General features: G+C 39.0%; 1 protein-coding gene across 2 annotated transcripts; it reads left to right on the top strand.

The window, feature by feature from the left end:
• Positions 1–4,697: 4,697 nt before the first annotated feature.
• Positions 4,698–17,973, top strand: znf598 (zinc finger protein 598). Of its 2 annotated transcripts, none has more exons than XM_038280324.1 (12): positions 4,698–4,974; positions 7,348–7,460; positions 8,935–9,064; positions 9,792–10,003; positions 10,095–10,312; positions 10,403–10,484; positions 13,096–13,436; positions 13,571–13,646; positions 13,734–14,578; positions 15,194–15,350; positions 15,461–15,608; positions 16,548–17,973. In XM_038280324.1, exons 1-12 carry the CDS (start codon positions 4,801–4,803, stop codon positions 16,920–16,922), a joined length of 2,871 nt encoding a protein of 956 aa, XP_038136252.1. In that variant the 5' UTR covers positions 4,698–4,800; the 3' UTR covers positions 16,923–17,973. The 2 variants fall into 2 exon arrangements, with proteins under 2 accessions (XP_038136252.1, XP_038136251.1); XM_038280323.1 differs by having other exon boundaries at positions 4,700–4,974; positions 10,391–10,484.
• Positions 17,974–19,276: the final 1,303 nt, after the last annotated feature.

The raw sequence follows: 19,276 nt of genomic DNA, 5'->3' as shown, positions 1-19,276 counted from the left end.
GTGTTGTTACTCATTTGTTTTCCATGTAATCTTTTCTTTTTCTTTTTGATCAACAGCTGCTATTTGCTATTGAAGTCTGCATGGAGTTTGCATGTTCTCCCTGAGCATGCGTGGGTTCTCTCCGGGTACTCTGGCTTCCTCCCACAGTCCAAAAACATGACTGTTAGGTTGATTGGCTTCTCTAAATTCTCCTTAGGTGTGAGTGTGTGGATGAATGGTTGTTTGTCCTGTGTGTCTCTGTGTTGCCCTGCGATGGACTGGCGACCTGTCCAGGGTGTACCCCGCATCTCGCCCATTGACTGCTGGAGATAGGCACCATCACCCCTCGCAACCCCGCTCAGGACAAGCGTGTAAGAAAAATGGAGGAATGGCTTGTTTTTAAAAAACTGAATACACAACATTTTTCTTTTTCTTGTTTTTCACTTTTATTGTCAAGGACTGCACAGTTGTTTTTATGAGTCCATCTTAAATAATACATTGAAAGGAGTTCAAACGATCTTTTCTGAGAATAATTATTTGCTTAAAATGATTCCAAAACCTTTGAAAAGTTTTTTTTATTTGAGAATCAGTTGACATTAACCAATCCAGGAGGTCTTCAGCAGTGGATATACTTTTATCCAGATCTATGCACATTCCAAGTTTTTTGCCTATATTTCCTAGTTTCTTCTTATAAATGCAACTTGCAGAAGCTGTTTGTCTAGTCATGATAGGAAGCTTTTAGGCCTAACTCTTTTAGAATGTTCTCGAGTGGACATTTTATAGAGAATAGGTTAAAAAAAATACAAAGAAAAACGGAGCGAAAAAGGAACAGTACCAGACTGTTTTTGCTTGCTGCTGTAGAAAAACTTGTTAGATATTTTTACACTTCTAATTAATTGTCATTTTTATGTGTTAGAATGTCATAGAAAATCCAAACTGTAGGCAGAGCAAAAAATAAAAACATGAATGGCTTATTAAGTATAAGTTTAAAAGTAGTTCATCATTTGTTGCATTTTCTTTTTAAAACTCTGAATTCCTGAATATCTCCAGCTCTTTCTGAATGTGCACCCACTGACCACTGGACATTAGGAGCAGGTCCCTGCGAGCCTGAACAGCAATTCACAGATTTAAACAAGAGATTGATGGAAATGAAAGATTTATTATAATATTATTTGCTATAACCAGCACTGGCTCACCATGATCGCAAACACTTTGAGGGTTCCTGCCACCTGGTGGACGAATGCACTACATGTTTTCTAAGTGGAAACATAATATGAACACAACTATAGAGCCTTCTTCATATCTCTATACTTTTTATGATGCCATGTAGATATGTTTGCATCTTCACATAGATGGAGATGCCTTACATAGTGCTACCTGTAAGCAAGGAACCCTCTTGGTCTTGTAGACGTTCACTTGAGTGCAGACAGTTTTAATAATAAAGGACTTAGGCACATGAGTAATTTTCCTAATGTTTCTGGAGTTAGCTCTTCTGGATTGCTTGTGCATCAAACTCACTGGTTTCTTTCCTCTGTGAGGACATGAGAACAGAATCACTGCATCCGATCAATAGCTTTGCTCTCAAAGTGCAGAGCCCTAAAATCTGAGCTCTAATTTGTCGAGAAATAACTGGCATCAACTAGCTACTTAATGTGATAAATATGTGAATCAATAAATTCAAGATATGCAGCCAGACACCACAAAGACTGAATGATGAGATCTTCAGCATTAATGGCAAAAAATACCTTAATGCACATAAAGCAAGCAATAACAAACTTGTAATGGTACAGGATTGATGTACAATTGCAATCATGCATGGGGGAATGCCTTAGTACCGGTATATTAAGGGGCCTGTCTGCTGAAAACCAGCATGTAAAAAGCAGCAGTAACTGTCGAGAGAGCAAGGATAAAAAAAATAGAGAAAAAAAGACAGAAATCACTGAGAACTGAGGGGAAATATAATTAATGGAAAAGAGGAATAAAAAATGAGGAAAGATTTTTTTTTTATGTCTGCCAGGATTTTAATGCCAAATTTAAGCCTGATTCATATTTGACTGACATTTTAGATGTTTTCTGGATCCAGCAACAACAGAAGCATCACCTTTGTTAATCATTGTTAGGGAAGTTGTGCTTATCTTCTGTGAGGTGGAAATCTTTCAGTGTGGGTGATGACAAAACTCTTTACTTTTCACAGATTTAGATAAAATACCATACAGCAGATATGTTAATGCATTGATGGATAAAGATTCTTATTTTATTTGTAGGCCCATGGTTACGATCTATGACTTAAAATGATAAGTGTTGCGTATTTATATCGCTATATTTTGTGACATATTGTAATACTTAATTTGATTTGTTGCTACTAAAGTAAAATTATATTAAGTAGCAGAGGTGGGTAGTAACTAGTTATTTTCACATGAATACATTTACTTGAGGAACTTTTTGACCAAAAAAACATACATTTAGGAGTAATTTTACTGCATCGTATCTTTTAGTTTTATTCGAGAAATTATCTTTAAAAAATATTAATACTCTTAATTGAGTAAAAAGTATGTCTACTTTATCCACTGTGATTACCTTCACCGCATAAATAACAAAAAGGCTAAAGACAAAGCCACAAGCTAATTTACAGTGAGGAATAAATCATGTCACTGGAGGTCACTTTTATTTTATTTTTTTATCTTTACCAACAGTGAATAGTTTCATAGGTTTCATATTAAAAAGAAAATTGAATTGATAAAGTCTTACTTGTATCTAAATATGTTATTATTTATTATTATATTTTTTGTTATAGTATTAAATACCAGAATTTGCACATACCTTTAAATTCTGATCTTCCTTGTTACATAATTTTAAATAGTAAATGAGAAGTTACTCCGTACTTGAGTAACCTTTGTACCAAAGACTTGTCATTTCCTGGATAGCTGCTTTTTTACTTTTGCTTGAATAAAAAAAATAATGATGAAGTATTACTACTCTTGACTGCACATGTTAGGTATTCTACTCACACCTGTTAAGTAGTTTGAATTAGGGATGGGCAGATCGATAAAAGTATTGATGATATTGATATGGATGTCGCTATTAATATTAAAAAGCAGATTCATCAAAGTCACTTGGCTCAGCTGTACCTTGCTTTGAAACTTTGTTTTGTTAATTTTCATTTCTAATAATAAAGTAAAAATCACAAAAAAAAACCCAAAGGTCAAGCTTGAATATAAAAAGTATCTGTATCAATATCAGCGATTCTGATCCTGTAATTACTTGGTATCGGATCATACCAATATTTCCTGTATCAACCATTTCTAGTTTGATTAGTCTTGAAGGGATTTACTTCATACTGAAGCTACTCTGAGGATTTATAGTGGAAATTATAGGAAGGTTGCAAATAAATTCTATTAGATGCAAATATACAGAAGAAAAATATGGAAAGGTGTTAGTTGGCTATTGTCAGAACCTTACAGTAAATGAAAAATAATACCAGTGCAGTGTGGAAAATTGGGCTGAAACAATTAATTGTGATTAATCGATTATTGAATTAATAGTCAACTAATAGAGTAATCGATTAATCATTAACTGGAGAACAAACTCAAAAACATGCCTTAAACTAACAGAGAAACTCAGAGCAGTAACTATAAAAAAATTGTGAAAAAATATATAAATATTTTGCAAGATAAAAACCTTTTCTTCTTTAAGGAACCATTTGCTATCTGATTATTAATAAATGAATGGAAAAATAATTGACTGATTAATCGATTATCAAAATAATAGTTATTTGCAGCCCTAGGAGGAAAATTCAAGTGTTGAGTAGCCTACATGAATCGGCAAAATAAAAAAGCTTTTATTCCTCTTATTTATCTTTAACTTATACTTGGCTCCAGGCAGGGGCGGAGCTAGATGGGGGGCCAGGGGTGGCCATGGCCACCCTAAGCCAATCATTGGACAGTGGCAACATTAGTACTCTCAAGTGGAATATTCAAACCATTTAACTTTTTCATATATTTACCTTTACTTAACAACAAAGACACTGTGGTTAATTATGCACATAAATATACTGAAATTAAAGATAAGTACATAATTCGTGCTCTTTTCAAAACTAGATTTTGTGTTATATGGGGTAAAGAGAAAATAATGTGTCTCTGCAAGTCATCAAGGAGTCTTCAGTGAAATCATAAATAAATAACTATTTTAATAAAAAAGCATTAAATAATCAATTAATGTAGAGATTTTTACTTGTAAATATAATTTTTTTGCAAAATGATTATTGATAAAAATAATGAATGAGAACGGAAAAGATGTTTGCCCCAGAACTTAAAACTGAAAGAATTGTATCCACTATATATCTGTCTATTTGTCAGCAAAGGAAATATGGATGTTTTGCTCATTGATTTTTCTGTTGGAACAGTGTAGCTTAACCCTGAGGTTCTGTCGCCTATCCACTTTCGGCCACCCCTCAACATACATTGGTTATTGCCTGGCCACCCTTATAAAATGTTCTGTCTAAGCCCCTGGCTCTAGTGGAGTCGTCCCTGAGTTTTCCAGATCTCTGGTTTCTAGCTGAAGTCCTTTAGTACCGATGAACAGCACAGCACACGTGGATCAGCCATGACAGCCTGCCCAGATCTTCAACCGGAAACACGCGACAGCAGCAACTCTGTGGTGCTGCGGCTAGGTCCATCCTCATGATATAACAATCTATGGTACTCCGACAATCACGCGACACTACAACCGGTAGTACTTCACACTTTCATAGTTACGTAAGCACTCCGCTGACGAGAGACTCTCCTAAACAAATTGAAGCTTTAGCTCGTTTTTTTCATCAACATGGATCCAACAAGCGCTAAAGAGTCCGAGAAGACGTGCGTGTTGTGCTGTCAGGACATCGACATCTTTGCTTTGGGTAAATGTGACCACCCGGTGTGCTACCGCTGCTCCACCAAGATGAGGGTTCTCTGCGACCAGAAGTACTGCGCCGTCTGCCGCGAGGAGCTCGACAAGGTGGGCTTTGCTCTGTTACTTTAGCACGGGGTCGGAGCTAGCTAGGCCTCAACGTCATTTTACCTTCCCTACTTATAAACAAAACCCCTCACTCTATAACAGTATATTCTGTAAATTGAAAACGAGGATAAATCTGCGTGGGAACTACGTATTTTAGCTATATTACACTTGAACTTGTCGCTGTTGCCGTCAGTCGCCGGATAGAGCAGTTAATGCTAATAGCTGCACGTCAGTAGGTGTAGGTTTAGCAAGTTATATACTTATACTACTTATACAAAATATGTATACTCTTAGGTTACAAATTGGCTTCAATGTTTACCATTAAAATAAAGAAGTTATTATAATCCTAAATAGTGCTGGTAGCCCTGTCAACTTTTGTGTAACACATTGCTTAATTTGAGTATAACCTCCAAATACCCAGCTAGTAAACTATGATATTTTGAAATATTGAAGGTATTAGAACCATTTTCATAAACGGTTTGTCTGTTAGTTTCAAGCTTTAAAGATCATTTTAGATGTGTTGAGTTGTAGGTAGTGTCAAAGGCATTTTTTTTGGGTGTCTGTCAATATATAAAGTAGTAATATGAGTGAGAAGAGCACCCATAAAAAATGCAACAAGTAGGGGAAACTCTCACTGCTTCTCAGTCTCACTGCTTCTCTTTGGCAACATATAGTCAGAACTTTAAGTTGGTTTTGGAATCAATCAAAGAGATGAGGTGACACAAGCATAAAGGAATCAAAACTTGGTAAACTGTACCAGTGTTGTTGATGTGTTTTTATTGTTTTTTTTTTTTATTTTTAACCCTGGTCTTTAAGTCACAGTATCCTGTATGTGTTAAAGTTTACCCAGTTTCAGCACACCTGATTTCAATTGTTGGATGATTTAGAAATAGACTTTACTAATATATATATATATATATATATATATATATATATATATATATATATATATATATATATAGGGGCTGAAACAATCGGATTAATGATGGTTGATCTATTATTGAAATAATCGAGTAATCGTAGTAAAGAGACTCTAAAACATGCCTTTAACTGACAGAGCAACCTACCTAGACCAATAATTATAGCAAAATTTTAATAAAATATCAACATTTTGCATTCCAGATTAAAAATAAAAAGACTTCCTTCATCAATATGCTCTATCCAGAACTCTTCAAAAGGAAAAGTTTGAGTTTCCCCTGGTTTAATTTAGTAAAAAGTCCTCTTCAAGGAATCTTTGGCTGTTTATTAATCATTAAATCAAAAAAATTATTGACAGATGAATCAATTTGCAAAACAGTAATTAGTTGCAGCCCTAAAAAAAAAAAAAAAAAAAAAAATATATATATATATATATATCTTTGTTACCATGTTGGAAGCTGACCTCTGTATTTAGGTAATTCATGATCTATAAAACATAGATTACCTACGTAGAACATACTCAACCCCAAAATGTTTCCCAAAAACCATTTAATATTTTCACTGAGTACCTGATCTATGTTTTCTGAATTTAAGCAGGATAATTACATAATTTATTTAGACTTAGACAGGTTTTCTTTTTTTTCTTTTTTTCGTTAAGAACAGCTCTCTAGACTATTTCAGTTTTTAAAGTGCAGCTGTTTCTCTGAGTGGATGTGCTCTCTTCGTCCTCTGGCATGGGAGCTGCCTTGGAGCTTGTCTGCCTGGCTGTGTGTTTCCTGGACGGGACCGCCTTTTACAGCTGCTTTTTGTATCTCTGCTTCTGTCTCCTTGAACCCCAGTCGGCCTCGGCAGATGGCCGCTCACACTGAGCCTGGTTCTGCTGGAGGTTTCTTCCTGTTAAAAGGGAGTTTTCCTCTCCACTGTCGCTTCAAGCATGCTTAGTGTGAGGGATTGTATTTGAGTCAATGAGTCAATGCAATCAACTGGTTTTCCTTAGATAGAAAACTTTGTATCAATTTGACTGTATGATCTGGTTGAACTGTAAAGTGCCTTGAGATGACATGTGTTGTGAATTTGGCGCTATATAAATAAACTGAATTGAATTGAATTGAATTGAATTGAAAAGGTAAGCAGCAGTGATAAAAATATTGTGATATTATTGAGCTTGGAATATCCTTACATCTAGTTATTAATATTAATTAATAATATTAATATTCTTTGGGAGATTATAAATAACTGCTCCAGGAAGTTGGTGTTTGCTTTGCAGCTTTAGTTCATGTTGAAAGAAAGCTGTGAAAAACAATTATCTAAGGATGCATCCTCTGCATTGGTGTTAGTGTTAACCATGTGTTGACAGCAGATATGTGATTATATGTATTTGTTTTGTTTTTTCACTAAATTAAATTTCTTTTTTTTGTATCAATAGTTGAACCTTTTTCTCTCATGCTGTTCCAGGTGGTGTTTGTTAAAAAGCTGAAGACCTTTCAGTCTCTGCCTTATCAGCAGTTCCCCTGTGAGAAAAAGTATGACATATATTTCATTGACGAAATGACTCACTCTCAGTACAGGTATGCAAAAACTTTATTCATATTGTTTCTGTTGCCTTGAACAACTGATATTTTACACACCAAATGTCAAAGTTTGAGAGGCCTGTTATTAATTTGTACACTCTGTAGTTTACAAATGCAGTAAGCTTACAGACCTTTTCCAAATCTTATGAGTTATTGGAATACTTTGCTCTTATTACAAAAAACTTCCTGCACATCAAATGGTTTACTAATGTTTCTGGTGAGAAGGCTAGGGGAGGCCCGTGTTTAAAAATATCTGAATGTCTAGTCCCTGTTTATAAACCACTTCTGCTTTTTCTTTTGAATATCTTTTAGTGTCACAAAAAAATTCTAGCTGTGAACAAAATAGGCAAATGCAACAGATTTATTTTAGATTAATTCTTGTAATTGCTATGTAATACCCTGTGCAATAACCTCTGCAATAATCCTGTTAAATAAGACTTCAGCTGTTATAGTTTCGCACTACCTCACTGTTGTTCTTTACTTTAAATCTGTCTTTTTTTTTTTTTTCATCCACTGTATATATGTGGATGCCTTATATATACTGCATGCACATTTTCCTCCTTTTTTGTACCTTCTTTTTAATATTGAGCCGATGTTACAAGTGAATTTCTCCACTCTGAGATTAATAAAGTTTATCTGTCTTATCAGATAGTTAAGATGAATCCCTGTTTTGCCAAATATCTCAGTGGGTGCTCTATCATTTATTCATCAGTATGTGTCTGTCTAGAATCGTCTCTTAAGTTTATTGGATTAGTTTGCTGAAGGCTTAAACTAGCCTGCTTACTTTCTGTTTTGGTATTGCTGGTTCATAATTCTGCTCATAACACATCTCCCAGCAGTTCTAGTTATTGTTTTTACAATCCTAACAGTTCTTAATATGACTTAATATTTCAGGACTTGTGTTTCAGCTGTCTTCTTCATCAGGGACTTTCTCTTTTTATAAGAGGGATCACATAACCTGGGCAGTCAGGAAGCTTCAGCAGCCTCTTTCACTCTAAATGAAACTGAAAGAGGTTAAGTCTTTTGATCAACAAAATGATGTTGTTAATAGCGCAGATTGTGAGCATGGTGTGCAAAAGGCAGCTGTTCCGTTATCTGGGTTGCAGCTCATTAATAGCAGACCACAAACCAGCGAAGGGTATAGGGAGCCGAGGCGACTTAGGTTAATTTAGACCAAATATTGTATTTAAAAATGCCCTGATGAGCCTCACCCCTGGCCTGATAGAAATCAGGCTGAACATTTTCTAATTTTGACACAAACTTTTTTATTACACAGCTCTTGTTAGAAAGTTGTCTGTCTGACTTATATGATTATTTAAGACCATTGCATGATGTTGGGATTTTATTTCATTTTTTTAGCCTTTTTACTACAGAAGACAGCTCAGCTGTATGATAGTAACCTGGTTATAATTTTTCTGAGTAGCTTTATTGGGCTTGGATGTTTTTCTTGATGTCTAATTTTGCTTATCAGGCGTCTGCTGCTGTCAGAGTGCGTTCGGTGTCAGGAGCCTAAAGTTTTCTCCAGATTTGAGGAGCTGGAGCAGCACATGAGGAAGCAGCACGAGCTGTTCTGCTGCAAGCTATGCTCGAAACATCTGAAGGTATGCTCAATGATCCTTTTCATTTCTGTTGTGAGAACTGCTCATGAAATCAGACCAGGAACCATAAAGTTGTTTTGGAATAACTTTAAGATTTGTGCTCTGCCAAAAAAAACAAACATTTTAGTTTTTTGCATGTGGTTGTTTACTGTCTAATAACATATAGTGGAGGATTTTTGAGAATTTTTGACAAGACCCACTTAAAAAAAAAATGCATGTGCACAACCCTGTACCCGCTCCAGAGAGGGACACCTATTAAATGCGTGCGAGAGCATGCATGAGCCCATCTCTCCTTGTGCACGCTCTCTTTAAAAGTTGCTGTTTGCATCATTCATACAAGCTTACTTTCCAAAAGAACATTGGCAATTTTTCCACTGTCAGACTCACCACCGTTAAGTGAAAATGTGAACAAGCACGTAGGACAGCCTTACGTAAATATATCACCAGAATGATTGAAAATTAGGAGGACCACTTATTTTGATGATCCACCCATGAAAAGAACATCATGCACTATATGTTTCAATTGATTTTATTTTATTTTTTTTTACTGAATTTGATGCTCTTGCTAAAAATGTTTGTGAGATAGATTTTTATAACACGGTTAGCTTTATAACATGGTTAGCTTGTTGATATATAGACAGTGCGGCATCTGCAAAATATTAAAGGTAGCATAACAAATTTATTTTGTGTTTTTTTTTTTTTTTTTTTTTTTTACTTGAACCCTCTCCAGATCTTCTCTTATGAGCGGAAGTGGTACAATCGTAAAGAGCTGGCGAGGCACAGAGCACACGGAGACCCGGATGACACGAGTCATCGAGGACACCCGCTCTGCAAGTTCTGTGATGAGCGTTACCTCGATAACGACGAGCTGCTTAAGCACTTACGCAGGGACCACTATTTCTGTCATTTCTGCGACGCAGATGGCTCACAGGAATACTACAGGTGTTTATAGAAGGAGAAAATTATCCTCCTTAATGATGTCAGTGCTTTACAGGGTTCTTTCTTTAGCTTTTATGGATTTCTCTGTCCTCAGTGATTATCAGTATCTAAGCGAGCACTTCAGAGAGAGTCACTACCTGTGCGAGGAAGGACGCTGTGCCACAGAGCAGTTCACCCACGCGTTCCGCACCGAGATCGACTACAAGGCCCACAAGGCCGCAGCGCACAGCAAGAACCGAGCAGAGGCTCGTCAGAACCGCCAAATCGACCTGCAGTTTAGCTTCGCTCCCAGGCAGCAGAGGAGGAACGACGGTGGGTCCCTTTATTAAGTTCTGGAGCTAAAAAGAAGCTTGTATGCAGGTGAATCTGAACAGTTCTGTTAATGGTTAGGTATGGTCTCAGGCGAGGACTATGAGGAAACGCGGCATAATCGAGCAGGTCGGGGAAGGCTTCAGATGGGACAGAAAAGCTGGAGGTACTCCAGGTAAGTTTGCATGACTAAATCCATTAAAGGCTCCAGTGGCTTTAAATCTTCTTTACATTTTATTTCATTAGGATTTTATTCGATTAACCAACACAAAGTGGTGTAACGGGAAATTTACTTTAATTTATGTAATATAATTCACAACTTTTTTAAAGGAATTTAAACATTGTTTTTTAAAGACTTTTTTTTAGGTCTTTTAATAGTTTTGCTCCTTATTTCTCTGGTTCACACTTGCACGCAAACAGGCACACACACACTTCATAAATAAAAAGAGACGAAGCTTTTACAGCTTTTCTCATACAGTGTGCAGTGAGCTTCCACTACAGGTTTAAAAAATTGTTTCCTCTTTGGTTTTAAAACCCGCGTGTCTTTTCTTAAAGTATAAATAAAAGGTAGGCAGCTCCTAGAGACCCATAGGACCAAGAATGAGAGGTGAGGTCAAGAAGTGAACTTGATATGATAAAATAATATAAATACCTTAAACAAAATGCAATGCTGAATATAAATTATAATGCTGCATTTAAATCAACAATATTAGCTCAGAAATAGTAATTTTAACCTTTCATTTCCTGCCTCCAAGTTAAATCTACAATCAACCAGAACACAGAGCTGTGATGTAAACATGTACCAAGCTGCACGTTCAGCAAATCGAGCAATTTAACTGATATTTCAACCCATAGAAGGCAGCACTGTGATAGTTTTAGGGCTGCTATTTCCAAATTTAACAAGCTTAACTGAAGATTTGCAAAACAACTTAAAGATAACTTTTCAGCCTTCATAAAAGCTTTTCATAACTTTGGTGGTTATATGTGGAATGACACCTCTATCATGGCCCGACGGGGTCTGTATTAATTTCACCGGCACTAAACAGTGCACCAAGAGCTTGAAGCGGCAAAAAACCTTCTGCTTCATTTTAAATGCTTGTTCACATTAAGGTCAGACGCGCGTCAAGAGCATCTTTGACTGCCTTCAAATATTATCTTGCTGTCGGAGCCCCATACACCGGCGGTGCACTGTCCCTGGAATTCCCGTTCAACAGCAGCCTCTGGCCTGGTCGCCTCTTATGCTGCGTTCACACCGGGGGCAGCTGGCGCGACAGAAGCAGCGAGTTTACATGCAAAGTCAATGGTTGACGCACGTCAAGGCGCAGCAAAAGGTCCTGCAGCGCGTTTCGAGCAGCAAGCGCAGCGCGTCTGAGCAGCTGAAGCAGCGCGTCGGGCGCGTTTTGGCATCTGACGCGCCGCAAACGCGTTGCTGCTCGAGATGGAAAAATTGAATTTTTGCTGCTCGTGGCGCCGCGTCAACCAATCAGAGAAGCTGATCTGGGAGCTGGCTGGGAGAGAGACACAGCGCTGATGACACAGATCGCTCTGATTACTCCTCTTAAACAGTTTATTAACGCATAATTAACTTAAAATATATACATCTGCCGGCAGAATATGTTCGCTTTTATTATTGTGGTGCCTGCAGATCGGATTATTTAGATGAAAAACACCTACCAGCCGCCGCGGTAAACCGCGAGGAGGCGACCCGCCAGAGGCTGCTGATGAATGGATTCCTTCTGTCGGCGCACCGCCGGTATGTGGGGGTCTGAGCGGCTCCGACAGAAATAATATTGGGAGGCAGGATTGTAATCTGGATGAACTGACTGCACTGATGAAGTTTTCAGGTGTATTTTCTCACTTAAAAACATATTAAAACTACTTTATTCCCACTGATCACAGCAAATATAGCTGCAAGGCAGAGAAAGGATAGTGAAGCTCCGCCCAACGCGCGTCAGAGCCACTTTTGGACCGCGCAGGCAGAGCAGCAAAGTTGCTTCAGCCGCGCGTCAGAACTCACTGGTACAAGCAGCAAAAATGAAGCAGCAGACGCGATTTTGCTGCTTTTGCTGCCCCCGGTGTGAACGCAGCATTAGGGGTTTTCATCTAATTTTTGCAGCGGCTGGAAGCAGATATTAATGCTTTTCATGTATGTAATCCAAACTGCAGGCACCAAAATAAAAAAATCTAACATATTTTGCCAGCAGGTGTCGACATTTTCAGTTAATTTAAGGGTTACTGTTTCAGAGGAGTGATCATAGCGATCTGCATCAGCAGTACTGTGACTGTCTCCCTGCCAGCTCCCAGATCAGCTTCTCTGATTGATGCAGCGTGTCGAGCAGCAAAAGTTAAATTTTTCCAGCGCGTCGGATGCTCAGGAGCTCATGAGCCTCTGCTTCAGCTGCTCCAAATGCGATGCAGGACCTTTTGCTGCGCCTTGATGCGCAACCATTGACTTTGCACATGAACTAGCTGCTTCTGCTGCCTATAGCGCTTGCAGCCTGAATATAGCAAAAAGCCTATGTATGTTTTTTATTGAATGGAAAAGGAATGAAATAGATTAAACTTTTTATTTCTGAATATGATAAACTGGAAAGGTTCAAATGGTGGAGATGGCTTGTCATCACACCCATTTAATTGTCCGGGTTTTAAATTGTAGCTCCTGGTTGTTATTGTGCTTATTCTTACCTACTACTTAATTGAATTGTGTTCCCACTGGGCCTTCAGTCATATTTCGGTTGTGAAAATATTGGTATTCTAGCTTTAAATTGTTTTTCTTATCTGTGCAGAGAACGAGAAGAAGAAGACAGACAGGTGGAAGCAGCTTTAAGAGCATCAATGGCGGTGCAGAGACAAGCAGAGCAAGCTGCGGCACAAAGACAAGCGCAAGCAGAGCGAGCTGTAGGACAAAGACAAGCGCAAACAGAACGAGCTCCGGGACAAAGACATGGAGAGCGAGCCATGGGACAACGATATGGAGAGCGAGCTCCGGGACAAAGACACGCAGAGCGAGCTGCAGCGCAAGAAAGAATTAATTCAAAACAGTGCCGAGAAGAAAGGACTGAGAAAGCAGAACCTGAGGAGCCCAGACAACTGACAGGGCAGCAGCAAACAATGAACAAACCCCCCGGTAACAAAATTTTAAAAAGCATGAAGTTATACCAGTAGTGAGATTATCTTCCTTAGATTTACCAGGATTGTCTTGTGTTTTTTTTTTTTTTTTTTTTTTTTTTTTTTTTTTTTTTTTTTTTTTTTTTTTAACAGTAAAAACGATGAAAGGCTCTAATCCAGGAGATGAGGATGACTTCCCTGCTCTGGGAGCCGCAGCTATAGCACCAATGTAATCCTCAACTCTCATAATGAACTGATCACCTCATGACTGTCTGGTTTTTGCTCAATTGCCTTCTCTGTGTTCTTGTCCTTTCAGCATGAAGCCGGGTCCAGCAGCTCCTCCTGCAGCTCTAAAGGAAGAGGAGTTCCCAAGTCTCTCCAGCGCCGTGGTTACGTCCCCCATGACCCCTGCTTATTCTGGACAGCCAAAAAATACTTCCTCCTTTCAGGAGGAGGACTTCCCAGCTCTGGTGCCCAAAGTCCGGCTTGTCAAACCTGCAGCTAGCTCCAGCTCTGCATGGTCCAACAGCACTGCTGTAGTTAAACCCAGCCCTCAACTTCCTATGTCCTCCAGAGCTCCCTCTGCTCTCTCAGCTGCTCCCTCAGGGCCTCAGCTCCTCTCGTCATCAAACTCCTCATCCTCCCGGAAGAAGAAGAAAGTTGGCGAGAAAGGAAAAGCAGCACCTTCTCATTCTCCCTCTCTGTCCGATGATGACAGCGGGGGTATGACGCAGCAGGAGTTTCGCTCGGTGCCCACCATGCTGGACATCTCCTCCCTGCTCACTGTTAAAGGAGGCAACAGCAAACCCTCTGTGACCTCCACTAATCCAACTCCCAACATGGAACCCCCCTCCTCTAAAGCCAGCAAGAAGAAGAAGCAGAAGAACACGGATGCTCCCACTGCGTCTGCACCAGCAGTTTCAGGAATGGCCTCAACTGTAAACACGATCTCAGTGGAAACGGCTGCGCAAAAGGAGAATGTCCCAGAGAAAACCTGGAGCAAATCCCTTTCCAGCACCGTCTTGGCAACCAGCAGTTCTGCTGAGCCGACAGCTGCTGTTTGCAGCGATTCGCCGAGGATAACTCCACCACCAGGCGTCGCTCCCGCTCCGGCGCCGGAGGAAGACTTCCCTGCCCTCATGACCAAGATTCCTCCTCCAGGTATAATAAACTGCCTTCCTTTGTTATTACACAGAGAACTGAGCCCTGCAAAGGATTTTAGAAATATCAACATTTCTCTGTTACAACAAGAAGCTTTAAGTGTTTCATTTATCCTCCGATTTTAGTAGAAATAAAGATCTAGAATTAGGATGGAATAAAATTGACACCCACAAAGTTAAACAATTCATGAAAATTAAAGTCCAACTAAAGTAAAAAACAACAACAACAAAAAAAATAAGATGTAAAAGTGAAACTTAAAACAGCATAATATTTCCATCCAGATGTTTGAATATTCTTTACCATTTACCCATTGAGATAAATTCTTTTAAATGTTGGTTTGTGATCGAGGGGAGATTACTTGACTATGGTTTTATTTGAGCTTTTTTTTTAGATTTGTTAATCCGAAGAAACCATCAAAACAAACAAAATCATCTGAGCTCGTTTTGGGAATAAAAAATTTTATTTGCAGAAGGAAAGTGGTCCAACGATGGCTTTACTTTTCATGTAATGAACAGTGAAACGTTTCAATTCTCCAATACAACAGGGATTCATTTGATACTGAGATAAAAGGAATAAACTCCGTTAATAGTCATTTGATCTGTGTTTATCTAACAGGATTTAAGACCTCCTTCCCAGTGAAAGCCACGGTAACAAGCTCACCCACTGTCATGCCCCCACCCCCACCCGGCCTGGGAAGCTCAGGCCCAAAGCCCCCCCCAGGCTTCACAGGAATCCCCCTGAACAGCAATGTGGTGGAACCTGCTGTGAGCCTGTGAGTCCTGATGACACAATATTGGCTTTGAATTAAAATTATCTGTGCTGAATCCGTTTGGCTTTATTTATTTTTATTTTTTTGCTGATGTTCTATTTCCTCTCTTGAAGGCCCCCCAAGATGCCGACGAATGGTTACTTAGTGCCAGACGACTTCCAGCAGAGAAACTTGGAGCTTATCAAGTCTATCAAAAAGTATCTCCACAACGATGAGTCAAAGTTCAACCAGTTCAAAAATTATTCAGCTCAGTTCAGACAGGTAAGCTTTACATCCAGTATTCCTTACATTTCTCCATCCATTTCTCCCTGACCGGTCTGCTGTGTCTCCATGGTTCTGTCTGTATTTTAATGTTCATTAACAGTCCTGAGGCCTTTATAGGGCAGCTGGATTTATTCTGAGATATTACACACAGAGGGATATAGGGCCTGATTTTAAAAACAAACAAAAAAACTTTGCTGGTGATAAATTGCTGTGTGACTATAAACCTGTTTTCCAATGCGATTTAAAGATTTTATTCAGTGTTTACCTCAAAATAGATGTGCTTTACTATGTAAGAGCGTCTCTTTTCCTGTCAGACAAGTGAAAATTGCTTCTTCATCTCTAACTCAGTCGGGGCTTCGCAAGCCACCTTCTAGAAATTACATCTTTAGTGTTTATCCCCATTGACTGTCAATAACACTAAAACGCCACAACCTCATCTGACATGATTTTCTGTCGGATCAGGTGTGTTCAGGGAAAAGCACAGATCGATATACCAGAGTTAAACTTTTTGCCATTCAGACCCTGTAGAAGAAGGTGGAAACAAGGGGGAGAAAAAGCACACAAACGAAGATTATTGAGCACATTTAAATCTAGGATGAATTAAAACAGGCCTGGATTGACAAGTACTTGCTTACTGGGTGCCTTCTGAAACTAGTTTGTTCAGCTGGGTTTTATTTAAGGGAATCAGAGTAAAGAAGGAACACCACATTTTTCATTTTATATAATTTTATTTTTTATTCCTCCTCTTTACCTCCTTATGTCAGTCTCTCAGATAAACATCCATTAAATATTAAATAACCTTTTTTTTATAATGTAAGAAAACTGTCCTAGAACGGTAGAGGTTATAGTTGGAAGTCCTTTTTTTTTACCGTATTTTTAGTTTTTATTAACCTTTTTTTTTTTTTTTTTTTTTTACCTTGTGCTCTCTGTTTCCAGAGCGTGATGTCAGCAGCCCAGTACCACCGCAGCTGCAAGGACCTCCTCGGAGACAGCTTCAACAGCATCTTCAATGAGCTGCTGGTGCTCCTCCCGGACACTGGGAAGCAGCAGGAGCTCCTGACCGCTCACGTCGACTGCAAGGCGCTGGAGAAACAGTCTGGCGCCGGCGGGGGGAAGAAAAACAAGAACAAGAAGAACGCCTGGCAAACGCCTGCCATGGCGACCAACTCTGCAGCTGAGCTGGACTGCCAGGTGTGCCCCACCTGCCGACAGGTTCTCGCCCCCAAAGACTTCAACTCCCATAAGACCCTGCACATTAATGAAAGCGAGGAGTTCCCTTCCTTGCAGTCGATCAGCCGGATCATCAGCTAGCCCCTCCCCTCGGGTCTCCTGCTCCGTTTGCCATAGTGGGGCAACACTTCAGCTGTCCCTGCAGCTCTGTAGCAGCAGCCTCACTGCTGTTTAACCCAGAGGAGCCCGAGATCTCTTTAAGAAGGATGTTGGTGTTTTTTCCCTTGGTTGAAGATGATGCTGATTGGTTGGTCTAAATGGTTTTCCAGCTCGACGCACGTCCCTCCAGGATGTCTACTGCTGGCACTCTCGCTCGGAGCGTCTCTAATCGGATCTCTGAATCTAAGAAAAACGGAGGAAGTGGTTTTGCGGCCTAACAGGGAAATCAAATATTCTTTTTACTTTGCTTTGGCTTTCACTTAAACAGAACCGCACTTTGTGTTGGTAAGATAATTTAATAGAGCATGCATTGCAGCAGTGCTGCGTGGTTAAACAACTAAAACATGTTCAGTTCCAATAATTAGAAGCATATTTATTAGATTTAGCCGATTATTTAGTTTTTGCTGCTTAATCCAGAACGGTGCAAGGATATTGTTCGATTTTTCTTTTCTTGATTATGTGACAGAAGAAAAAAAAGCTGCTTCTGATGTTGGAACAGATTTTTGTTCATGTTTCAAATGTTATTTTTTATCGTATACACTCATTCCTATAAGGTAAACTTAGCATGTTTGTTGATAATCACCAGCACTGGTGTGCGGTATGAGGTTTCAACAGAAACACATTCAATCATATGCTTCTTTACAGGAATGGCTGGGAAACATGATTTAGCTCCAGCTTTAACTTATTGCACGTTTTCTTATGATTTGTGAGACTGAAGTAATATAACCGCCATCGAAGCACCTTACAACGTCGACACAAGTGCCAGCGCTTTTTCTTTTTGAGGTCTCTGGTTTTGTTTGGTCCAAAATCTTCCCATGTTTTCTATCTGGAAATCCCTCACCGGTGCGCTGTTTTCCATCTACATCCAATAAAGCTGCCTGCATTGTATCAGTAGTGTTTTTTTAGTCTTTCAGTCATATTTTTGCTGTATCAGACTGAACAAAAACACTAAATTACAAGATGAACAAATCTATAAATTTGTGTCCTCTTGTGATTTTTCTGTTTACCTTTCAGGTTTTCTGTTTGATTCAGTAACTGAAGGAGGATCATTTCTGTAACTCACAAACCATTTTTATAAATTCAACATACAGCACCCCGTTATTGCGATAAGTTTTTCAGATCGTTACAGATTTATAATTAGAAAACTAAACAATCACTTTTAAGCAAATATTCACAGCCGTGAAGCTTCAGACTTAGCTGCGGTGTATACTGTTTCTACAGCATCAATTGTGTCCACCTGTGTTAAATCTGATTTTGACATGATTAGGATTGTGAATGTGACGTTTTCACCAATGCTTCATAAAAGCATGTTGATTCCTCAAGGTAGGGGGAGAAGAAAAATCCTGGATGCTCCAAAGTGCTTTTGACATGAGGACCCAAAGATCTTAAAGGAGGGAATCAGAACCAGTTTATGAATGTCCTGGATTGGCCAAACTAAAGTCCACTCCACACACTAATCCAATTAAGCACCTCTGGAGAGATCAGGGCCCATTTTCACAAATATTCTCAAAAACTCCCATTACAGCCTTAAAAATCCTGCCAAAAAGTTTTAAGTTAAAATCGGTTTGACTGGCAGCTGAGGGCAAGTCGGAGTAAGAACGGATGCAAAATCATATTTTACTGAGGAGGTTTAGTTTCTGAGACTAATTTCTGACTCTAATTGGTTGATATGAGACTATATTTAAAAAATGCCCCTAGTTAATGTAGTGAAATAAACTTATTAGAATTCAGAATAAAGAAGGGAGTCATAACAGAAAAACTAAACAATGGTCACTGCATCAAAGTCTAGTAGCATCATTTTGATTTGCTTCTGTTTTCTCACTGCACTGGTCACTTACTACATCTATGTGATATTAACGTGGACTCACCTGTCAGCATTTTCCTGGTTGCCTGCTTGTATTCTGGAAGGAGACTAAAGGAGCGATGAAAGGTAAATAGGGCTAAACTTCAATGCATCTTTTTTTTCTTTGACCTGCCTGGAAAGAGAAGAGTTGCGTGCAGCAATCAGGAACCAGAGTGATGCCGTCACACAAGCGCATTTCTAGATGTCCACCTAGGCTATGGATACTGACAGCATCATGCACAATGCAGCAAAGAACTATCTACATCTTCATCAGTCTATAGGTTGTATTTTGTGTACTTTATCTTGTCTAGGGTTGGTATGTATATTTATATTTTTGGTTTTCCCAATTCTTTTTAAAATTGCTATTGGGAACATTTTACAGTCTAACTTATTGACATTTCTATGTACTGTACTGTTTGATTTTTTTCTCTGA

Source organism: Cyprinodon tularosa, unplaced genomic scaffold (assembly GCF_016077235.1).
Source record: "Cyprinodon tularosa strain WSP-4 unplaced genomic scaffold, ASM1607723v1 ctg159, whole genome shotgun sequence".
NCBI classification, from domain to species: domain Eukaryota; kingdom Metazoa; phylum Chordata; class Actinopteri; order Cyprinodontiformes; family Cyprinodontidae; genus Cyprinodon; species Cyprinodon tularosa.
This window is presented reverse-complemented; position numbering and strand designations above follow the sequence as displayed.